This window comes from Haemaphysalis longicornis, unplaced genomic scaffold, assembly GCF_048455015.1.
Source record: "Haemaphysalis longicornis isolate Haplotype H1 unplaced genomic scaffold, Haemaphysalis longicornis Haplotype H1 scaffold_2, whole genome shotgun sequence".
In the NCBI taxonomy this organism is placed as follows: domain Eukaryota; kingdom Metazoa; phylum Arthropoda; class Arachnida; order Ixodida; family Ixodidae; genus Haemaphysalis; species Haemaphysalis longicornis.
Window position 1 is genome coordinate 195,639,238 of NW_027526295.1, and position 25,001 is coordinate 195,664,238.

The 25,001-nt window shown below is 45.3% G+C and overlaps 1 protein-coding gene across 2 annotated transcripts in view; it reads left to right on the forward strand.

Moving 5' to 3' along the window:
• Positions 1-24,705, forward strand: part of LOC144169747 (putative sodium-dependent multivitamin transporter) — a 38,138-nt gene extending 13,433 nt beyond the window's left edge. Inside the window, exons 6-13 of one of the 2 annotated variants that reach the window (XM_077699073.1) lie at positions 1,008-1,148; positions 2,349-2,478; positions 7,985-8,192; positions 8,696-8,850; positions 14,428-14,693; positions 15,146-15,365; positions 17,099-17,146; positions 22,474-24,705. In XM_077699073.1, the coding sequence (XP_077555199.1) occupies positions 1,008-1,148; positions 2,349-2,478; positions 7,985-8,192; positions 8,696-8,850; positions 14,428-14,693; positions 15,146-15,365; positions 17,099-17,146; positions 22,474-22,500 (1,195 nt within the window). In that variant the 3' untranslated portion in view covers positions 22,501-24,705. The remainder of the gene's footprint in view (positions 1-1,007; positions 1,149-2,348; positions 2,479-7,984; positions 8,193-8,695; positions 8,851-14,427; positions 14,694-15,145; positions 15,366-17,098; positions 17,147-22,473) is intronic. The other variant, XM_077699074.1, reaches the window with a different exon arrangement.
• The last annotated feature ends 296 nt before the right edge of the window (positions 24,706-25,001 follow it).

Below are 25,001 nucleotides of genomic sequence, written 5' to 3' on the forward strand. Positions count from 1 at the left end.
TCAGTGTCCCTTTAATAAGGGGGGACACTAGTCTTGAGGACATTTTTGTTATTTTTTAACCTATGTGCATGAGATTCACACATGGTGTGTATTTTAACATCCTGAGCACGAATATGCAGTCAGCTTTCGTCTATAGGGTACAGGGGTAGAGTTGTGCAACATGTTACGCCACCCCGTTTCAGGCAATTTTTTCGTTATCTACCTATGAAATACTCCAATAGCTTTTATCCCTTCGTGCCCTAGGAGGACCAGGGAGTGCAGCTATACCACAGCAGCAATTTAAGCATTGTTTCTGCAATTGTTGTAAACTTCATAAGTGTCAGGGCATCAAATGCCAGTGTTCTTGTAAAACTAACGGCATAAAACCTTGTGCCAGCACAAAGAAATTTTGTACCTTTGATGTTTTATGGCACTGTTCAGTTCATAAGCTTTCGAATGCAGCAAAAATGATACAGATCAAACCAGCACATTTCAAGATATTGTGCTCGACAGCTGACCTTGTGGGAAAAAAATTGGTTCGGTGAAAACAGCGCCCGAAGTTTGGAAACATAGGCAAAAATGGTCATTTAGGCGACTACAAAGGGAGACAGCTTTGTGAATACTTATGATACAGCTACGGTATTTTGCAGGTACATTCATTGGGACCTGTAGACTGCAAATAAAATTAATACAGAAAATTGATTTTTTGGCAAATTTTTGCTCCTCAAGACCAGTATTCCCCCCCTTAATGAGGGAATTCTCCAAAGACTAGAGTGGTCGTGGGTGCTGAAGGGAACCACAACAATTTTCTGGCATAAATAATCGTGGGCTGATCTAGAAAACAGAGGTGGGCTCCAAGTGGGAACCCCATTTACGTACATGGTTATTTGTCTCAGTACCAACATGGAACACAAAAATCACTTTAATTTCGTTGGAGGCCACCAGCTTTAATTGAGTAGTTCGATATGAGACAGTACTGTTTGAAGTTCACCAGTGTATTCAAGCTGTGTGCGTCGGGCTGGTTCCAGTTTCGATCCAGATCCGACGGTGCGGCACACTGTGTGGACACTGGCCGTCGGGGGCATCTTTGTGTACGTCTCCCTCTACGGGGTCAACCAGGCTCAAGTCCAGAGGCTTATGACGGTCAACACCCTGGAAAAGGCACAGACGTGAGGCAACGTTTGACCTCCCCATTCTTCCGGTTGCAAAGGATAGTTTGCCAGGCCGAGTTGAGCAGGGAACGCGACATTTTCAAAGCTCTACCTTATACCCCTGTCACACAGGCACCTTCAATCCAGGTTGAAGTGAAGCGCAATGGACTTTTCGAGTGTGCTCGGTGTACTGCCGCTGCAACACAGCACGTTTCAATCCCGACCGAGAAGTTGCACCGTTTGCACTTGCGTATGCCAGATGGAACTAAAAATGTACTTCGCGGCCTGCGTTTGGTAACTTTGCGCAGTTGTAGGTATACGTAACTATATAAATGTTACCGCACGCTTATTTGGGTCAAGTTATTTGATACAATTTCTGGTGTTACTTGAAGTTATCAACTTCTGTGTCATTAGTCAGCGGGGACGAGAGTATCGCCGCTTTCGTCCGATCACGCTTGAGAAACCAGGATCACGCTTGAGAAACCAGGATTGCGTTCGAGCGGGATTGGGCTCGATCGCGATTGAAACTGCCGTGTAGCAGCGCCCGATCCGGATTAAGCTCGGTCCGGATAGACTCAATCGCTATTGAAAGTGCCCGTGTGACAGGGGTGTAACTTATTTTGCTGCTCTTTTGTCCTGCTCAACTATGGAAGAAATCGTTTTTTAAACTTAGTTTGCTTACAACAAGTTATGGCCAAACCAATTTGTACAACGCTCTCTGCAACAGTGTTTTCTTCATCTCGGACGAAAGTAGTACTGCAAAAAGGATTGTCGTAATTATTGTTGCAATTGTTGAAGAAATAATTGGTACCATCTTATTTTCGCCCTTAGTACTTTCATTTTGCATTTAGTTTTTTGTTTGTGCATACATTTGTAATTGCATGTGTATTATTTTCACCCAACTATGCGTCAAGTGTGAAGCTTGGGAACTCAAGCTCCACTTGCAACCATGGTTGTAACAGTCGTGCACTGTTATCACATTTTTTTTCTTGCATATACTAATCTTATTTAGAACTTTGAATGGGTCTTAAAATTTCTGTGTAACAAATTTGGACACTGCGTTAAAACGTATATACTAGCATAATCGAACTTTGCAAACGATTCGTGGCATTGGTTGTTGTTAGCACAACATTTTGGCTGTGGCTTTATAGAACTCTTCAACTCTAAAAAAATTATTGTGTTTTTTTTTTTTTTTTCATTTCTGACTTACCGCTGCAGTGCCCTGTTTCTCAACTGGCCCATAGTGTCGGCACTAAGCCTAATCACCAGCTTTGCGGGCATTGTGATGTACGCAAACTTCAGGCACTGTGACCCCTTGGTGACTGGCAAGATTACCAAGACAGACCAGGTATGCTAATAGGCCTGCTCACACCATGTGCTGAGTGCTTGGTGAATAATACTTGTGGTGTTGATTCTGTCTTTTTAATACTTCGCATCATTCAACATTCAAGTGCGCCTAGCCATTTGTGACTAACTGGACCCTTCACTTCTGTCTTATATGCCAAATAATTTCTATTGGTTGCTTTTAGGGATTTGAGGTAGAGCTGTGCTAATATCAAATTAGGGGCTGCGAATCAAATATGAAACGTAAAAACTGATTGCAAATCGATTGAATATTTTCGATTATGAATACCTTTGCTTCAGTGCGTAGCATGTCTAAAGCGTTGCTAGAAAAAAAAAGAGGGATAGCCTAGGCAGTCAGGGTTTAATGCACTGAGTGTTAATGTACTAATGCTTCATAAAAATGGTACGAAAACTAATTAAAATTAAAGTTAAGGCGATGGAAAAAGCTGTGGAACAAGGACTTGGCTTCCTTGCCGTGTAAAAATACGTTTTCCTTGACATGCTGGGAATGCATGATGTAAATGTGGCTGTTTCCTCCAGTCACTGAAAGGAGGCCTTTGCTAGCCATGCTAGTTGCTGGTATGACCAGTACCTTACTCTGAGCATTTCCAACAAGTAATAACTCTTGATTTCTCATTCATGCTGCTTATTGACAAGAAATTTCTTTTAGGCCCAATTGGCCTTAAATTTGACGACTAGTAGTGCTCACGATCGGCTTCATAGATAGTGATCTGCCCATGTGCGCCATTCCGCAGGCCAAATTTGTTATTGCTTGTGTGGCTTATAAGTGCAAAGCACTTGGGCTCGCCTTGTCGCAGCTCGCCCGCTGGACCCAAGTAGAGCCACACGGCGTTCCAGCATTGCGGCATAACCCAGAAGCTTCGAAAGCCTAGCGGTTTATATAGTCGTAAGCGTTCAAAACTCATTAACTGCTGGTGCTTGTCGTTCATCTTCCCATTGTTTAGCGCAAAAAAAACTGTAGGTACATTTGAGGCAAAATATTTGTAATTACCTGCAGCACCCGCGTTCATATAGTTAGGAATGCTCATTGGGTTGGTTTTTACTATAGTAAGCGAAAAAAAGTGGCAGTGCAATGTCGGCATGTGCGGGAGGAAAAGTGAGCACAAAAAGAACGGAACTCCCGCTAGTGCAGTTTCAGGCAGGGAGTGCGCGATCACTGTGAAGGTGAGAAATTTGATTTGCATTGGGTGATAGCAGTGAGTGGATAACGGCGGTACAGCCCATTATAGCGAATCACTGCTCTGCACTTCCGACAGCTTTCACATAGAGTGAAATGGCTTTAACTTTTTTTAGTTCTTACCGGTGCCACTACATCAGCCGGGGCTGCATTTAATCCCCGTTTCCCCACTGCATATGCGTTTCCTCGGCCTGCTGCCATTGCTATTTTGTCTTGCTCTGGGTCTGTTATGCTCACTCTTTGCCGATTCACCGTTGGGTGAAGTGCACACTTTCTGTGGGCTCGGCAGTCTGCCCAAATAAGCGTTGCTAGACGCGAAGTTGTTACTTGTACAGGCTGGCGAAAGTATGCACCCAACCAGCATACACCAAACGCGTACCCACCCGAATCTCGTCCGCAAAAAACTGTTTACAGCTACTGGTCCCTTTGCTACCGCGTTCCATGGCGTTCCACGCGTTGATAGCGCGCGTACATCAGAAAGAATAATCCCCCCCCCCCCCCCCCCCTCCACAAAAAAAAAATGCATATTCCGCGCATTTCAACAGCAAATATTCAACAAAAAAAATTAACAGGAAGAAGCCCTTTGCGTGCACCGTTTCATATAGTGCATCCAAAGCAAAAATAAAAACGAGAAGAAACATTCGGCGTGCGGGCCATTCCCATTGGCTTACAACGCGTAACACGAGCACAACAAAAGCGAGAATGTGCCAGAAATCTCCCATGCAGTCTTGGTTGGCCTTCAGCTTATGTGCAGTCAGTGTGGCGGCAGCGTTGATAGTGATCCTTGAAAAAGTAGCTGCAGTGAGTCTGATGCCGAGCTTGTAGGTTAAAGTTGATTTAGGAGGCTTGGCGACAAACGTAGCCAAAAACAATGCTTTTACAAAAGAATATGCGGAAAAATACTGCAATATTTTTGCATCGTATTTTAAGTGAACGTATTGTATGGAATGGTATTTGTTGCATACAGCTGAGCAAGCCCAGAAGGTGCACAGTAAAGGCAATTTCTTTTCACCAGGTTCCGATCGCTTTGGTGCGGGGGCAGTGGCTCAAAAAAACATCTCGGAAGATAACTGTCATTTTCACCATAAACATGCAGTGAGCGGGGATGGCTGCCCCACCCAATATTGCGATTTTTGATTTTTGTTGGCCTTGCAAGCCACGCCGACGGAGCTCCTACAAGCATGGCGCTCTAATTATGGTGAAGATGCCGCAGCCGCTGAAAAGGTTGCCATCAATTTAGGCTGCCTTCCCCGAAAAACATTGCTTCTCCGCAGGAATTGCGGTGCTTCCACGCACAGAATGGCCCTGTTGGGGTGTTTGTATTATTTCGAACCCTCCCTGTGAACTTTTGTGCGTGAAAAATGAGCTCCACCTCAAAAGAAAGTTCTTACATGTAAAGTGGAAGTCAGCAAAGTTTCCGCACATTTGAATAGATGAAAATGCTCAAAAATAAAAAATGTTAGTCTAGCAGTTGGGTATGCTAGCAATGGGGTTTCCTTGTGTACGTTGACGTTTGCATGGCCAAGAAACTGTTCTAGGCTTAACCGTGAGTTCTTGTTGCTGGCTGGTATTATAGGTAGTGATCGGTACAATCGGCATTTATTGGAACAACCGCTACTTTCTATGGGAGCAGTCGCAGGCCCACTGCAAGCGCAGCGAAGCTGGCGTGTTTGGGGATTAAACTTTACCCCACCTGATGGAGTGCGCCATCCCTACCTGACAATTTTTGGCATGCTGGCTCCCATTGTCGCCGGCTGCTTGGGCAGGTTGCTATCTATGAAGCCGGTCGTGGAAGTGCTCCACTTCATCCAACAGACACTTTTTTCCTGCGAGGCTTGCACACTACCTTTTTTGCACAGCTTCAGCATCGTGCTAAAAAGCCATCCTTAAGGAGTGGGCTCAGCAGTGAAGCTCAGGAGTTTGCAAGCTGTGCAACAGAGCCAACTTTAAGTGCTCTATCTCTACCCATAAAGAGAAGTGCCCGACTGACTGACTGACTGACTCATCAACGCCCAGCCAAAACTGTTAGGTCTAGAGACTTCAACGTTTGAGAGTTTGTTCGCGTCAGTGAGTAGGTGCTCACTAAGGCAGGTTTTCCAGAAATTGCACTCCTAAGCGCGGAAAAGGGCGAAACTGCGGTTTCGCGAATTCGTGATTTTCTCCGTTATCCGTTCACATATCGAAGCGCTTTTTGCTTCTATATGTAGCCCTCAAGAATACCTAAGAAGTAGTTTTTGGATTTCGCCCTAACCTACACTAGCGAGGTGATTTCGCATTCCGGAAATAAAATGGTGTTCCTAAAGATTCTCAAATAAATCTTTCGCCGATTCAATTATCCAATTGTTTTTTGCTAGCATATGTTGCTCATACAAATGCACAGAACCAGTTATAAGGGTTTCGCTCTGCGACGCCGCTTAATGGGCCAAATTGGTTTTTACAAATAACACGGCTGACGAACCAAAAAGGGCTAACAGGTTATGTACACGTCTAGCCAAACTTCTCTGTCAAACAGCTACAGATTTCAAGGGCTCATTCTGATTACGGTGTTGGAGGTCAGTATTGCTGAAAATTTTAAAAATTACACCATGGGGAGAGTGAAAAGTGGTAAAATAGTTTTTCAGATAATAATTTTTTTACCGCCCGCCATTGGAGATATGGAACTGGTTCTGGTTGAGATAGGCAACTTACTTAGGTATCTAAGCATTGTTCTACACCATTTTTCAATGACACCCTCCCAATAGCGGCAAGCGGGATTTCTGGAAAGGAATGTGTTGTTACATATTCGCAAATAACTATGCAGCCAGTTGATATTATGGATCGTTTTTTCTTGAAAATGCTGCCCATTTAATTGCCCAAAAACCAATTTCAGGATTTTGCCCTAACATGCGGACAAGAAGGACAGCGAGATTTTTCAATTTGCATGCCTTTGCACGGAAAATCCACTTGAGTTTTCCCGCGTTCGCATAGCGCTCGCCATCTGTAGGCATCTTCGGCAACTACGCGCCTCCAGTAGGAGCCGGTGTCATAAATCATAAATGTAAAAGAGAACAGGTGTACCGCTAAGAAGCGCTAAGGCTCATTGGTACATTGTCTGCTCCTGTCCCCTTCTGGTTTTAGAGCTTTTCTGGCCTCCTGTACGCAGGTGGCTTTAACGCGCATGTACGCGTTTTTTACACGCTTCCCTTTCTCTTACAAACACGGCGCATACATTTCTCAAGAACCAAATTGGGCGTTCTGCCTTAACAGTCATATTACCAGACCAGCAGTCTTTTTTATATACTACCGTTCCGGAAGTCGCATTCAGTTGAATTTTCGCGCGTTGGAAACCCGCGCGCCATGTCTTAAATATTTCTTCAACCACATGCCTACCGTAGGCACCCATGTTATTTATTGCCGCGCACAATCTCTTTAAGCTTTCAGCAACCACACGCCTCCTTTAGGAATCCACATTATTTTAATCAAACAACGCAGAGCCATGCTTTTCTATCGCACCTACAATTGACACTCATGGCCGCCTCACTACGCTACTGTGCCTTACGCGCACCACGAGCATCGCGGAATACTATCGCAATGTATGGCTATAAAGACATGGGCCCGACTGACTGACTGACTGACTGACTGACTGACTGACTGACTGACTGACTGACTGACTGACTGACTGACGGTCTGGGCACTCCCGGGCATCGCCGGGTACTACCGCTAGTTATTTATAATTTCGAGTATTCGAAAGCTTCAAAGCTTCGAAAGCTGCAAAAGCTTAAAAGTTTGAGTATTCGAAAGCTTCAAATATAGCTCAAGTTATCATCATCATCATTGGCAGCCTAATTAGGTCCACTGCAGGACGGTTTCTCCCATTGTCCTCCAACTGCTCCTGTCCTGTGCGGCTCGAGTCGATTCTTCGAATAGCAAAAATTCTTCACGAAGCATCCAAATGTTTTGTGCACCCTTACTTCGAAGTAATGGTAAATGAGTCTGCAAGCTTATAGCTTGCTACCTGCTCGAGCACCCAGTATTTTGGTTATAAAACATTCTTTTCCCATACTTAATTTTCATATTTGCCTGATTGACTGCCACAATTTCGAAAAGCTTTTGTATGAACTCAAGTATAGAGGTGGGCATGTTTGCATTGCACATTTTTAGGATACTTCTTGCACATGCTAACGGAGTGAGAATGACGTATGCTGATATTGCTTCTCGTTTTGTTAGACCGATAAACATACTTTTCCATAGTATCTCCTTCACTCTGTGCTTCACCGCTCTAAAAAAATTCAAAGAAAGGAACTCAGCGCTTGTCCTTCTGTGTTGCCTCCAGGTGCTCCCTTACTTTGTGATGCTCTACCTGGGTGGCGTCCAAGGCCTTCCCGGGCTGTTTGTGGCCGGTATCTTCAGTGGGGCTCTCAGCACGGTCTCCTCAGCCGTCAACTCCCTGGCTGCCGTGCTGCTGGAGGACTTTGTGCGGCCCTTTTGCATTTCCCAGAAGACGTACGACAAGCACGCGTCGCTCATTCTCAAGATTCTCGGTAGGCATACCTTTAGGCTGACACACTTTTAGCCTCCATTCCTGCCATATCGTAAAAGCTCGGTAATTTGAACCTCAAGGGGAAGCCATCTCGGTTCGAATTAATGAGAGCTCAAACAAATGAACGTGAAGAACAACAGTGCGCTGCAGTTGGTAAGCAGTAGGGCACGTCGACAGACTGATGCACTCTTTGGCCTAAGGTACACTCTTGGGCAAATACAACACATGCACACATACATGCATACACACATACATATTCAATACGTCGCACCCTACCCCCTCCCCTGTTTTTTCCCTCCACGCTTGCCAGTACGAATAGTCTTGACGCTTGCATGGTTGATTGAACAGTTAAAGCAAATTTTAAGTGCCTCATACAGTGCTATCAGTGCCTATACAGTGCTATCATGACAGAGGCTGCAATAGCTGTTCGTGGAAAGCATCATGATCAGTTAGGCTGGCAGTGATGCTGGGAAGATCATTCACCCTGTGACTCTGGCGGTGCAGCCTTCTCCTTTGGCATCCTGTGTGTTCTGCTCACGGGAGCGGTGGAGCAGCTGGGCGGAGTGCTGCAGGCGTCGTTCATGATCTTCGGCGTGGTGGGCGGACCATTGCTGGGAGTCTTCACACTGGGCGTGCTCTGTCGCAAGGCGAACCAGCCGGTGGGTACCGCCCCTTTCAGGCACAGGTGGTTTCCAACTGTGCCTCTTCCCCTCTTCTCTCCCTCGATCCCTGAACTGTGCTTCACCTTGTTGTGCATGTATTTATCCATAGGCAGTTGAAAGAGAACAAATTCAAGCTGGTTCCATCCCGGTTACTGACGATACGGTGCTATTTGCATTCTTTCAATTCCGTGATAGATTTGGTCGGTGGACTGTTCCCCCTCCCTCCACTTCCTCCATCTTGAAGATCAATTTGATGCCTTGCCACAGGAAAGTGACTAGGTTTTAGGTACTGATAAAATTGGGAGGATTATCCCAAGAATGCTGATACAGTGTAGACCGCTCATAATGTACGTCATGGGTGCCGCGAAAATCCGCACTGTACTGCACTATAAACAACACATGCGTGAATCCAACCATATTGCAAGCTACCTTTCAATCATTCTTTGTTGATCATAACTCATATGAACGCCACTTAAAAACAGTGGTACGATCTTTATTTCGTCTTTTTTTTTTTTTTTTTCTGCATCAGACGTCAATGCACGGTTATATAAACCACAAGCACGGCTTTAACTTGTATATCTTGTGCTTATGTTTTGAGAAGTCTGCGTTTCTTAGGGTCTAGAAGAACGGATTCCACAGAGAGGGAAGCAGCCTGGCTTATGCTGGCGAGACAACCTGATGAGAACGCTAGCTGGATATATATATATATATATATATATTTTTTTAATCCACACCTTGTGTTCGCAATGCCAAAGGCGGCTGCACAAGTCGAAGTGACAGCTGGGCTAGTTGGTATCCGTCCATCCTAAACCGTGGTTAACAACACAATGACGAGGAAGAGGGGACAGCGCCGTCTTGTGTCCCCTCTTCCTCGTCGTTGTGTTGTTAAGCGCTGTTTAGGATGGCTGCACAAGGTACAAGTAGTGGAAGCCCCCGGCGTCACAGTTGCACTCGCCATCTCCGGATGTTCGAAACAGAAAAGTGTGGTTGCTTATCTGAACAAGGTTCCAATCGCAACACCTTACTGCACCTGGGGAAGGGGAGGGGGGCTCTCTAACTTCAGAGGTGTGCCGAGAGCAAGGGCAGTTGTAGATAATCAGGCGAGAGCAAATGGAAGACGCAAACTAAAAAGCGCCTATTTTTTTAAAATTTCCTGTGTCTAAGTTTAAGGGCAGAAGGGAGCGCAGGCTGTTTCGGATGGCTGAGTCCATCTTCTTTCTTTTTTGCGGCACTAAAACAATGCCCCAGCTGCACCACTCGATCAGTGGACCTGCCGAAAAAATGCACCATAAAAGGGAATGGTGCTTCGGGCAACCACGTTATGAGCGGTACGCTTGTGCATTGAGTTCTGTGGGAGACTTACTGGTGGCCAGGAAAACCTGTGTCATATATCCAGTCCTGCACCACAAGTAGTTACGTTATAAATGATCGACACTGTAGCTGCACTGTAGTACCATACAAAAATAATGGACTAGACTAGCTACCTCTTAACTTGTGCCTTTTCACTTATGGAGCAAGCATCTGTCTATGTCTGCACTACATGGCGCGACTTCTAGTGCAGGGTTACAAATTTGCTGTTGCTACTCACCTCTAAAACTTCCGCCGTGTTCGGGGCCCGCTCAAATATGCTGCTGTTTTTGCACCCCGTTGTCTCGGCTCCTTCTTTTTTTTTTTTTTTTTTTTTTTTTTTGTGAGCAGCTTGCTACCATACTGATGCGAAGTTGCCAACGGTATTTGAACATGGGGTGCTGGTAGCATAACCTAGGCACAAGCTGTGACAAGGCCCCGTCTCCCCTCTTCCCTTCTTGTCTGCTCCTCTTGGACGCCACTCGTGAATAGGGAGGAGGCAAGCTTATGCAGCCAACTTGCAGACTTGCTTGCGTCTGTCTTATTATCTGACCTGTTCAGCTTCAGACTGTATGGTAAGAAGAAGCACAGGAACCTATCAGAATCAGTTACTCGGCATTCACCAGTTACGAAACTCCCCATAAGCCCCATGTATCAAAAAGCGGTCTGTGGTAGGCCCCCTGTCCGGTAGGAAAACAGGGGCAAGCATGGGGCAGGTGGATTGCCCTGCCATCTGTCGATGGAAAGTTGAAGTACGCAAGTGCTTGTGGCTGCTACTGTATACATAAAGGCAGAAACATGGAAACATTAGTAAACATTACCTAATTTTATGTTTCCTAATTTGATAAGAACACAGCTGTGGGGATTAGAGAACAGACTCCTGTGGAAGACATTTTATCTCAAATTAAGCGAAAAAAATGGGCATGGGCAGGTAACATCATACTCATGAGGGACAACAGGCGGACCATCCACTTAGCAAAGTGGCTGCCAGTGGACCGCAAACTCAATAGAGGTCGGCCAAGGACTCGATGGAGAAATGAAGTACCAAAATTTGGGGTGAAAGGCTGGAATCAGCGAGCATTCGATAGATGTGGCTGGAGATCAGGCCTTCATCCTGCAGCGGACACAGCCAGGCTGCTGCTGCTGGTGGTGACGATGATGATGATGAATTTGAAAAGCAAACTTTATTCAAATTGTGTTACCGTATTCACTCGCGTAATGAACCCACTTTTTTCCTGGAAAATTCAGCATGAATTTGGGGGGAGGGTTCATTATGCGAGAAAAAATTGGAACAGATTTTAAAAGTTGGCATTTTATACAATAAAGTCGCTAAGAGAATCGCTGTCAGAGCCTTACCATTTTCGTAAAAACACCTGGGTGATTACCGTATTTACTCGCGTAATCCTCGCACTCGCGTAATCCTCGCACCCCTAATGTGAGCCACCAAAACCTGGATTTTTTGGTTCCTCGCATAATCCTCGCACCCCCAACTTTGCAGCGGCGAAAGTTGCCTGCTCGTGAAACCCGCATGGTGCACGCGCTCTCCAACGCGCGCCCTCCCCCGCCGCCTCTAGGTTCAGCGGAGAGCGCTGTGTATCCAAGGCCATCCAGGCGCCCTAACAACCTGCATGGCTACTCCCTAACAGGCGCCCTAACACGCTACTCACACACACGGAATAAAAAATTACGCATCGGAAAGAATGTTTTGACACTGTCCTTGAGCCGGTTTCGCGTGCGCGCAACTAGACGATGTTCGCGCAGCCTGCTGTCGTGTCGTCGTGTCGCCGTCGTGGTCCTGTCGTTGAGCGGCAGCAGCCAGTGAGTCACTCGCGTCAGTGGTGGATAGCTCGCTGCCATTTTGAGAACTTTTTGATCTCTGTTTTGTGCTTGGTGCCGCTTCACCGTGGGGAAGAACGCCAGCTACACTGCCGCTTTCAAATTGAAAGCGATAGAGTACGCAATCGAACACGGCAACCGCGCCGCAGGCAGGCACTTCGGCGTCACCGACTTCAACGTGCGTTACTGTCGAGCTTCACAAGTAGGGCACGCACATGACGACAACAAGATAGGGCGCGCGCCAGAAAGCAAATGCGGCAATTTCATGATCGCTGATCGACGGGATACTGTTTACGTTGTAAATTATAAAATAAAAAGAAATAGCTGCTGTAGGCAACACTGAGCTTACGTATACAAAAAACGACCGCTACATTTAGCGGGATTGGCAGAAGGCAAATTGGCAACACTGTGCACCGTATTTTTTTTCCCCGCATAATTCTCGCACCCCTAACTTCGCATTGACTTTTCCGAAAAAAAAGTGCGAGGATTATGCGAGTAAATATGGTATGTAATGTAATTTATTTTTTATTCTGAACATGCCAGTGGCCCCCTACTCGCCATGGAGCTGTCCTCCTCACTGAAGTCGCTTGCGGCGTCACATTTGTTGTCGGTCCACAGCGCACTCTCTTCCATGCCGTCAAGGCACTCCAAATTTCTTTTCCGACACCGGGATACTTCCCGTCTTTGGGCTGACGAAACAAGCGCTGATCCCTGTTCACCGCCCAAAAACCCCTCGTTTTCGCCCGTGGCGTACACGCACTGGGTCAACACTGAAGTGCCGACCAGCTGCGCAGTTTTCATGTGCATCAACGCTTGCTCCACCACTTTCAGTTCAAAATCAGCTCTGTAGCCCATGCAGTGGCCCATCATACGGTGCACATCAAGAGCACAAAAAAAGGTCTGAACACAGCTGAGCAAAACCACAGAGCGTAATGGCGAAGTCGCGGAACAGGAGCCGAGGAGTGCGGAGTACGTTTAGTGCTTTGTTCGTATGCTGCAACGTTTTTATGGCGCAAGGTTTGTTTCGCATTAAACAGGTGGCGCACCACAAGCGCGCAATTTTTAAATTGCATGCCATGGCGTTCGCGCTCACGTCTCCGGCTACTGTTGAGATTTCTTTTTTGTTGGAATGCGTTTTTAGCATTTCTGCGCGTAGTGTAGCACGATATCAAATTACTGTGATCGCCTATGGCATGGGCAACCATGCTGAGATAAAAACATATTCCCGCTGCATTTTTTATTCAAAGTGACAAAAAAGTGAATTCTCAACAATAAAAGTGGGGGGAGGTTTTATTACGCGAGTGGGTTCATCACACGAGTAAATACAGTATTAAGTTCAGTCTGTGACCCCTAGGGGCCGCTCCAATGTGCACTTTCCTCTCAGTTAGTAGGAAGCAGGGGTGCTGCATCACCCAGTTTCCAAAGTGGAGCTTCGCAACTGATGTAATATAGTAGTGAAGAACTCTGACTTCGTAGCGCTTGCAAGAAAGGGGAAAGGAATGCTTCGAAAGCACTGTTTTCGTGAATTTGTTTTATGGGCCTTTTTAAGGGGGCACATGGGTCTGTGAAGGCGAAAAATTGCCCAAAAAAGCATTTTTTTTTAGGTATCACTTTTCTCTAGGTTTGCACAGTTTTTCCTGTGAAAATTCTGTACATCGAACAAAACGAAATACTGATAAAAGCCATAGATGCCCGATTTCAACAAAAAATTTTCCCATAATTCCCCATTTTTTCGCCACGAGTGGTATCGCAGGGATGCGAAAGTCTTGAGAGGTACATCCCAGCATGTAGTGCAGCCAGGAAGATCATTTATTTTGCACTGTGAAGCTGAATTTTTAAACCATGCAATGTGGGAAGCATATTTTGCATTTTGTGTTTCAATAGTTGTTTAATTAGCATTATTTTTAATTGGTTAGCAGTAGTAGTTCAAACCTTGAAGTTAGAATTGATGTAAACGTGTGTGATTGGAAAACAAAAAAAATCTACTTCCCACATTTCATTCTGCACAACTCTCGTATCTATTCATGCCTTGCTGGTAATCTTTTGTTGAATAGTTTTTTTCCTATTGTTCTCAAGAACAATCAAGGAATTTTTTTAATTAACTCGGAAACTAGTTACCTCACATCAAAACTAATTAGATATATGAAATCAGCTAGAAAAACTGAACAAGTCGATGAAGTTTCGTCAAAAGTGGTTGGAATGCGAACAAAAAAAGTTTCTAAGACCAGTGTGCCCTGGGATTGCCAGAGTACATGACTCCATTTTCTTTTCTCAGTGCCAGTTATGTGTGGTAAATGTACATGGATGCATGTTCTCTGCAGGAATTCGAACATGGGCTGCTGTATGCTAAAAGAATTTCACGTTTAATGCACCCTCTTAATTGCTTTGCAGGCTGCTCTGTCGGGACTCATTGCGGGCCTGGTGATGGGATTCTGGATAGGCGTTGGAGCCATCGTGTATGGCCTGAAGGCCCAACTCCTGCCCTTGCTTGACGATGGCTGCCCAGTGTCGTCCACTGCAGCCACAAGTGCCTTGACCACGTCGGCTGTGTCCTATGTCTCCGACAACGTGACTTCAACCATTGCCACTGTCCTCGCCGAAAGCACGTTGGTCGACAATGAGACTACTACTACTACTGCCGTCATCATTGGAGAGAGGTGGGCGGCGGCGAGGGCTCTCTGTTGCTGGGCTATTGTGTGATGCACTTTGCCTTGACAAGTGACAAGTGCTTTAAAAGGACCATGAAGACATGTGCTTTTAAAGGGGAAGCTTTCTTAGTGGGACCACTGGCATCCTGTGAAGAAACAAATTGGGCCAATTGGATCAATCGTGCTTCCAAATGGGAGGTCCAATCGGACTGCTCAATTCCATTCGGCCCAGTTGAGCTTCCAATTGGTCCTATTGTGCTTTCAAATGGGAGGTCCTATAGGACTACTGAATTCCAATTTGACAAGTTGTGCTTCCAATTTTCCAATTGCAAATCCAATCAGAACAGTTGCATCTCCAATTTTCCCATTTGGACTTCCAATGAATTTTTTTTTTCTTCTGGGGAGTGTTGTCTGGATACAAATAGGACGATCCTTTTATTCCCTGTGTTTTGGCAATGCAGCTATGTGCTGCCCCTGTACCGGCTGTCGTACCAGTGGTACTGTGGGTTTGGATGGCTGGTGACGGTCGTGGTTGGTTTTGTGGTCGCCCTGCTCACGGGCGGCGCAAAGGCCGTCGACCCCCGCTGCCTCAGCTCCCTCGTGCGCAAGGGCTCTGTCGATGGCCGGAGGCAGTCCTGGCCCCTGGAGAGGACACGGAACCCTTCAGACACAAGTTCCCAGGTACACTGTGCAATGATAACAGTAATATCAATTATAATCCTTTATTTCAGAAGAAAAGTATAAATTGAGTAATGGGTCAGCCCAAGTCTTGAAGGCTTGTCTCGTTGCATTTGGCAAGCAGTAAAAGACACAAAAATTTCAGTTCGTACATCTACTGAAAAGAGAAAAAAAGTGCATAAAAAATATTAGGAAGGGGGAAGAAAGAATAAAAGAAGAGGGAAAAAGGAAGACGAAAATTAAAGGGAGAAAAAGGAAAAGCCGCGCGTATGAAAACAAAACGGTAAGGGAAAAAAAGTAAGACAAGAGCGAATAAACATCAGTACCTACAGGGGTGGATAATCATGTCAGAGAACTTATTTCGTGAACACAACTTCAAGGAATACATAGAGAAGACAAAAAATATGTCATTCAGCAGAGAGTACATGAAAAATGATATTACGTGTTCAAGGCCTTGAGATACCGAATGACCCGCCGCGGTGGCTCAGTGGCTAAGGCGTTGCGCTGCTGAGCACGAGGCCGTGGGTTCGATTCCCGGCCGCAGCGGCCGCTTTTCTGATGGAGGCGAAAAGCAAAAACGCCCATGTGTACGAGATTTCGGCACACGTTAAAGATCCCCAGGTGGTCGAAATTAATCCGGAGCCCTCCACTACGGCGCGCCTCATCGCCTGCGTTGCGTCAGCGCGTTAAAACCCTACAATCAATCAATCAGATACCGAATGACATCATTTGGATGGGCCGTGCTACACACGAAAACGCAAAGGCATTAAGTGTGTTTGGCATGATGGTGATAATGACATAAAAGAGAAATGCACTCATATTTTAGAAGTTTTTAACGTAGCAAAAAACGTCTTACATGGGTTAAAGATGTTTTTTGTGGAAGAAAACATTATGAGAAATAGTGTTTTCTAAAAAATGGTGTGAGCCGTTTCTAGTTCAGCAGCTGCTATCGCCTGCCAGGGGTAGCCAAATCCGAAAAATTCAAAACAATGAGCAACTTTACATTCTGCCTTTTGCCACTGTTTTAGTGAACTTTGTCTCATTCAAAACTTTGCCGCCCAGAGTGCTAAAAAAATCCTCTTATGTTGAAGTTCAGCTATGTTTCTGCGTCAACACTCCGGTGCTGAGAGTTTCATTGGTTTCATTTGGTGCTCATTGCGTTCAAGAGTAGGCAGATTTAAGGTGTTTGTGAAGGTCAATGAGTTGTGCGGAACTCCTTAAACCAAAAATGACATTAGAGCGAATGGCATTAGATTTTTGTGTGTAGCAGCAAAATAATTGCATTAAAACGTCAGGCATTAAGCTCTTAATGCCATTTTTCGTGTACGTGTGGCACGGGTATTAAATGTATTAGGTACACATTAGCTTCTGGCAAAATGGCCAGAACAGGTGTAGCATCTCAGTATGGTGTAAGCAGGATGATGTCTTTTAGGTTGTACAAAGAGGATCAAGAAGTCTCACTGCACCAAAAATATCGTGATAAAGTAGTTTGTAGAAATAATTCCTCAAAACATGGCAAATGTGATATCCATGTTGTAATCCACATTTCGAAGTAGTGATTGTAAATTGGAATGCATTGTCTTGTTTCATATCTTAATGGGCTATAAGTGTTCATACAAGGTACAGCATAGGGAACTCGGATGACTGTTCCGAGTCTTGTCAGAGTTGAAAATAACCCCTAATTAACCCTGCTCCACTCCTTCCTTTCTTCTCATTTTCATTTTCTCTTTCTTTAGGTTGTCAATCACCACAATTGCAGTACTGCGAACAATCCTGCTGTTTCGGTAATGCCCTCTTGATTTTCCAAGGAACCGTTACCAGAGATTGCTTGCTAGTACTGCTTCCCTGCTTCCCCCCCCCCCCCTCCCCCTTACCTGCTTTCTTTGCTTGTGGGCTTTTCTTTTCACTTAGAAGGGCTGTGAAATATAATGTGCCACTTTGCTGCTCTGGCTTTTGTATGTTTCATTTTACTGATTGTCCAAAATTTTTTTTTTTACACACCTGTAGTATTGATCTGTCCTGTGGAGCCCAAATTGGCATGAAGGCACAAAAATTTATTGGAAGCAGTCGTTGATTCATCTACTTTGTTCAGTGCATGGTGCGTTGATTGTGTGTGGGATTATTGGGTAATTGGACAACCAGATGTGTCGGTCCACCTTATTCAGAAAAACTCCCACCTCCCCTCGCGGGAACCCCTGTGTAGATGCGAGGCATAGGCGGAGCGGCGAAGGGACCGCGTTTTATAGCGTGCATAACGTTGAGGGGACTGCGTAAGCCGGTCCCAGTCGATGACGACGTTGGCGTACTGGTAAAGCGGCGTGGACTCTAGGTGTTTGAGCCAAGCGTGGATGTTGCTTCGCCGGAGAACGGCACACCGGTTATATGCGCAGCGCGCCCGAAGGAGAGGAAACCGCGGAAGAGAGAGTACTGCTAATGCGCCGGCCCCAGCGCGTCTGCCGCGGCTATGACGCAACGTGCCGCGGCTATGACGCAACACAATCCAACACAATCCACTTTAATCCAATCCAATCCAAGCCAATCCAATCCAATCTAATCCAATCAAATCGAATCCAATCCAATGCCCCTCGCGAGAGAGTGTTCGCTAATGGAGAGGAGAGGGGGTGGGCGGCGGAGAGTGCAGCTGGCGCGGCGAGGAGAATGGGGGAGGGGTGGACAACGCCGACGACAACGACGACGCCGGAGGGACAAGGCGAGTGAATCAGATGCTCTGCATCTAATAATTGCGAGGGGCACCCTCCAAGCATGAGGTCTGTCAAATACCTAATCGGAGTTCTACTTTGCCAGAGTGGTGGCTTCGTAACAGGGCCAGAAACATTGCATGTATTTTAGCAGTGGCACCCGCCGCGGTGGCTCAGTGGCTAAGGCGTTGCGCTGCTGAGCACGAGGTCGCCTGTTCGATTCCCGGCCGCGGCGGCCGCTTTTCTGATGGAGGCGAAAAGCAAAAACGCCCGTGTGTACGAGATTTCGGCGCACGATAAAGATCCCCAGGTGGTCAAAATTAATCCGGAGCCCTCCACTACGGCGCGCCTCATCGCCTGCGTTGCGTCGGCGCGTTAAACCCCACAATCAATCAATCAAATTTTAGCAGTGGTAATTGATTTCAAAGAACCACGGGGCTCCCTACATGCTGCATTGTGTTGTTTCTTCATGCTTCGCAATAAGTTGCTGGTTGTTTTTAGGCGTCTTTTCGTACTAGGCCGTCAGAAGCTGCTGATTTTTCAGTTTTTCGTTTTTGTATTTACTGGACATTATGTATTTCCATGTGCCTTTACTTAGGAGTCAGTTCGTTGGGCGCACCAATAATGTTCCGTGCAGGGAATTTCCGGCTGTAATTTTGTCCAGAAGGCAAAAAGGGAATTCTTAATAGATGCAGGGAATTTTAAGAGTCATGGAGAAAATGTCAGTAACCGGACCTTGCATCATATTATAACTTTGTTTTCTTGTAAGAATTTTCCTGGCACTTCGTTGGATTTATGTTCAAATATCCACAGTCATCTTCCTGCAAGCCACAAGCATCCAAGACCGCTTCCAATACAGTTTATAAAAATACAGGAGTGAGCTTAGAGGGAGAAGCGGCGGTGGCTAAAGGGCTACAGCCTGTTCGCATGTATTCCTGCGCAATATACAAAAAAGCATTTTGGGTGTGCCTTAGTGTGCGTGGTTGCAGTCAACAAGAGATGGCGCCAGAGTACCTGCGCTGAGCTGAAATTACCTAGATTACCCAACAATCTTCTTTTTTTCTCTCTCTCTCATATGGGCAGTTTTTACTTAAATATTTAGCATGAAAACTAAGCATGCTGTTTGGTATAAAACGTGAAATGCGTAGTCAAAGGCTTGTGAGCGGCAGGTGTAGTGGAATATAGTTCACGCTGAAACTCTCATTCTCTGAACGGCGTTTGCATCCGCACGGCTACGTAAAGTAGACATAGGTGGTGCTGGCTAATGCCGAAAAGCGAACAGAAATCCACATAAAGATCTGTCTTCTAAAGGCTGAGAACGCAGGGAATTTTGTTGGGAATTCTTGAGAAACATGCGGGGAAAATATGCTAAAAATAGGAAATTTCCCAACCGAGAAATGGGAATTTTTTTGCCCCAGTACGGAACATCACTGGTGTGTGTACCATTGTGGGGAAAGATTTAGGACTGGTCAGTAATGTTGAGCTGTCTGAAGTTTTCGTATAGCCAAGAAGGGTTAAAAATCCACTTATGGCTAATGAACGACTGCAAAAACTGAACAAATATTTTTATAATAACACACACACACCAACATCCAAGAATCCCTGTGTAAATTCCTGTTGGCGGCTGATTCGCCCCACTATTCCGTGGCTAATAATGTTTCTATCTATCTATCCATCAAGAAAGCATGGAATGAGAACGAGTGAAGCTGGGGTACAGTATAATCAGATGATGCATGCCTAATCGGCACAGATCCAGAAGTGCTAATTTATTTCGGCCTATTAAGATTTTCAGTACAGTGGTGCACAGTTTGTTGTTGCTTTGGGCAGGCGAGAGTAGGAGCCCAGTAGAATATATTTGCACAATACTGCAGGCCACGGGCGCCCCAAGCAGTAGTAGTTTAATACATGAATGTAGTGAACACTTTGAAAACAAAGAAAAGAAAAAAAAATAGTGAAAGGGGGTAATAATCGAGCAATGAACAATCAAACGGATGAAAAGAGAGCAGGAATATAATACCCCTCTCTCACGGGCACTTTCAGTCGCGATTGAAGGGAATCGCGATCAAGTTTTCGAGCGCGCTCGACACACTGCCGCTGCTACATGGCACGTTTCAATTGCGATCGAGAAGTTGCACCGGTTGCACTCGTGTACGCCAGATGGCGCTAGCAATGTACTTGCAGCCGACATCTGGTAACTTCGCGCGGTCGTAGGTATACTTAACAATGTAAATGTTACCGCACGCTTATTTGGTTCAAGTTATTTGACAAAATTTGTGGCGTTTGTTGAAGTTGTCACATTCTGTGCCATTACTAAGCGGGGACGCGAGTATCACCGTTTTCGTTCGATCGCAATTGAAACTGCCGTGTAGCAGTGCCCGATCCGGATCGACTCAGTCGCGATTGAAAGTACCCGTGTGACAGGAGTATAAGTCCATATCTCAAATGCAATACTAATAAGATAGGAAACAGAAGCAAAAGAGCAACTCGAGCAAGCACAGATCTCTAACATACTAACAGAGAAGCTGTCCTTACCGAGGCCAAGTGCGGGATATTAACAGCTTTGCATTTTATTTGATAAGATGAATGATCAACCGAGGCACATTGCTTTTGAAGAATGCTTTGGCCAGCAAGGCATTCCAATCACTTATCGTTCGGGGGAACAAAGAAAATTTAAAGTCATTTGTGCGTGCAAAAATCGGGGTAAATTTAAGAGGGTGATAGTTCCTTTTAGGTCTTGCAGCAAATGTTGCAGGTAAGGTACAGGGTCAAGGCCATGACCCCTCACTACTATTGCCCCTCTTTCTTTTTCTTTTTTTTTCACTGGAAGAAAAAATCAGGTTTGGGAAATTGCTTAGGTCCTGCTCTTAAAAAGATTTCCCCCCCAAATTGTTCCGCATACTCCTTCAATGGGCTATTATTCCTGCTACACCGTTAGTGAGCTCTGCAAATTTGTCTCTAAGGCATCTAATATTTTACGAGGGCAGCTTTAATGTTTTGTGTTGCTTCATTTGTGTTGTGTGAAGTTTTGCCCAACATTGCAGTGTATGCAGGGGTGGAACAGCTGCGCCATTTAGCACCAAACTCGTTTATCAGCACCATCTTGTGCCGCAGACCTGAATTGCGCCGCGACATACAACCGTCATGAAGCTGCATGCCTGAAAACTTGGCTGAAACATTGTGCTTTCGGTTTCAATTCAGTTATGGCTTCGGTATCAAAACTATGGGTGGCTATGGAAGTTGGCTTTTGCTTAGCTGTAATGCCGCAGGCACTACACACAAACTCTGCCTTCGCTTTGGATTTATTTGTGTCGCATTGCATGGCTTTGTTTGTTGGTGCTGGCTGCCACGCCACAATCAATGTAAAATGGCCAAAACTGAGTGAAATGTTTTTGTGTTTAGTTGCAGATACAAAACACAATGATATTCACATGAAAGGTTGTAGTTTATTGGAGGTGAACTTTAATTTAGTCAACCATTCTCAACATGCGTAGCTGCATGTACTGAACAAACAGGGCCTTGGGCGCTTTGCCCTCGCTTGTTAATTTGGTTTGCCTTTGTTGTGAGGTAATTGCTCATTTTCGCCTGTGAACTTTGGGGGGTTAACTTGGCTTATGTGGAGGGTAATCCAGCATTAGTTCGCTTTGTAACACGCTCTCGTTACATAGCCTATGGCGTACGTTCGTCGACCCTCGCAACCCCGTGACAGGCGAAGACAAAGCTATGTTTTCGTTCGCACGCACTGAAACCGCTGTTTGATAGAAAAAAGTGCAAGCCAATACCTTGTTTTACGGAATGCCACCGTACGTTTGCTTAGCACTGCCATCTATCGGACATGAAGCGGAGCCGGTTATGTGATCCCTTTTGACTCTGTGTGTAAGGTTTACCCTTTGAATGGTGATAACGCGGCGCACTTGCTTGGTCCGAAGGCAGATAACTCTGCATATTGTAAATTTCCAGATATAGTGCAAAAACTGCGTTCCTCGTTTGGAGTGGGTTCTAGTGCATGGTAGAATGCCAATTATAGTACATAAATAGATTAAACTTAATTGGCACGAAGCTGGCGTTTCTGGCTGCTCCAAACCTGCTCCAAAAGGCCTTTCTGGCTGCTCCCATAACTGCTCCTAAACCCACGTGCCCTGTTCCACCCCTGGTATGGCCGACTTGGGCGTGCCCCATTGTACACACACGTGGAAAAACTCACCAGCTTACAGTCAATCACTGAAACAACCAATAATTTTGGCCAACAATAAATTCGGGACATGAAATGTTTGCAACACTTCTTTGGCATCATCCCCGAATTTTGTCTACTTGAGAGACTGATAATGCTACTGTCCAGACATCATTTCCACAACTCTTGCAGAGTTTATTTTGTGGTTGACCCTCTGACAGTAGTGCCGGTATTGTTTTTCCAGATTCCCATGGCTCTGATCAAAGAATAGCAGCGATGCACAGAACTGCAAAGAACACTTCACTCATGCTATGGAGGAAAAAGTTCTGGTGTCATCCTCTCGTCCGTATTATTCTGTGCACCTTGACGTGGGAAGAGTTTGGAGAGGACACTTGGGAACTGCCGCATTACTCTGTGCTGCTGGAAAACTTCTTAATTTTATATGCATAAGTTATCTCCTGTTATTTGTGCGAGACCCGGCACTTGTACTATTTATGGACCATCATCTTGCGTCGAACTCTGCTGTACGTTCTAGTTTTTATGTTCACGGGACAAAATGTTTTTTTTATATATATTCTTCTTTTAGTATTTAGTGAGATCACTCATTCGTTGTATTCAACAAATGCGTCTGTGTGTTTGCTGAGGTTTTTTACACTGCGCTTCGCATTATTGATGCGAATCGCACCCTGATTCATCAAATATATACAGCGTAGGAGGCGCATTGCATTTTTCTGAATGTAGCTGGCACTGGAGATCTCTCGTTATAAACAGACATCTAGCAGTGGTGTGCTCAGATGTGCAGGACGCACTTGGCGGCGCAGTGCGCAAAGCATTTACTTGTCTTCCATACAGAGCCTAGCCAAGACACTGCCGTAGTGGCTAGGCAGGAGCACCACGAAAGCAGTGCCATATTTTTTTTTTCTTTGCTCCCGCAAACTGCTGTCGTGAAGAGTTGTGTGAAATGTGTGTCTGTGCTAGAAACCGTCCTCTGACTGGATGATCTTGTTGAAGACGTAAAGAAGTACTGTTGTGCCGTGTTACGAACCTGTTGGCATTGCGGTGTGTTTTGGCGGACAGGTCGCATGCTTATTGTGCTTAAATGTACTATTGAAGGAATGAGGCCTGCGAATGTTTATAGGATCTCAGATGTCACTCTGCCATTGTGAGGTAAAGATGAGTGGTAAGTAGTGTGGGTTACGAAGGCTCCACTGGCCCTCTGTTGTTGGCTGTGCAACTCTGTTTTAATCGCTGGTGTTGGAAACGCTAGTATGAGCATGCATTTGTGCTTGCGCAGCTGAAGGTTTTGCGCCTTTACCAAGGGTAAAGTTGTGCATCATACGGGCTGTTGCAAAACTGTGGACAATTTTTTTTTCGACACCCGATTGTGAGGCTGTATGAAAGCTGAAAGCTTTTTACTTTCTGTGCTTTCAGTGAAGGAGGAACATCCAGGTGACTACTACTTGCATCCTTTCAATCCTGGTTGCACATTTTTCTTAAAGAATGGCTACGTGATGTAGGTAGGTTCTGTGAACCTGGTGGTTACGCAAGTTGTTGATTAAGTTTGCAAGAGATGTGCTAGTTGGGCGTGTGACCCAAGTCTTGACAGTAGCGGATGTATACAAGTGATGGGACTGCCAAGTTCAAATAGCCATGTGCTTTCTTTTGTTTATTTTACCAAGAAGCTTGCACAGACTACAGGCCATGTGGGGGACAGTGCCAACATTTTTGGCCACATCGCACTGTGCCAAAAGTTAAATGCCTGCTCTTAAATTTTGTTTTTTTTTTACACATTCTATCGGTCGTGTGCATGCTAGGTATAGAACATTTGTTTTCCTTCCCATCTTTTTTTCTTTTTAGAATTATTCAAGTGTTGAGCTGCATGTTTTGTAAATAAACAACACATCACTATCATAACAAGCTCACCTTCTTGCCATTTCGTTTGTCGGTTCTAGGCATTGGTTTTAAGGATTTCGGTTTTTGTCCTGATTGCACCGTGTTGCGTTGTTGCGTTCTATAGAAATTTGAATCTTAGTGTGCTATTACAGCAACATTTGTCTGCTTTCTCATGACTGTGCTGTGCTGTTTTGAAAGGCTAATTTAATTCTGCCACATCGTTTGGCCGTCTCAAATGTGTCCACAAACCTCATTGTTTCCTGTGCGACCCTGTAACCACTTGCATTGCAGTTTTATTTGTTTTTTGTGGTTGTCCTATGGCAGCTGTGACATTGAGGCGATGTTGACTTCGATGTGTTGCCCAGCCTTGATGTTTACGAGTGCTCGTTTGAGCTTCAGCAATAGAATCTGATCTGATGTAATCGAGACTTATTCAAGGCACGAATATCCCAAGTGGTTGCACCTTTGATCTCGTTTTGCGTGTATTTGGCAAGAGGTTGTGAAAAAGTTCAATTATGTTGTCCATCTTTCTTTGTGATAGTGGTGCGAACAAGAGAATTAAATTATTCTTGGGCATAAAAGAGCGCTTGTGTGCATGTGTGTTTGAGCTGTTGTTGCTGTCTTTAACATTATCAGCATGTTTTGATGTGGAGAAGGTGTGGGAGGAAACATTAACACAATTGGGCTACTTTAGTTATTGCATATGATTGCTCTAAGGTGAGTGATGGTGGTTTTTCTTTCTGCAAAACTTGCATTGGCTGTACCTCTTACAAACTGCACTAGGCCGTCTCTGACGACGATGATTGTGACGATGATGTCTTCTATGAAGTTCGACGTACCTACAAAACAGAGGTTGGCCAGAGGTAAACAGTCATTGGA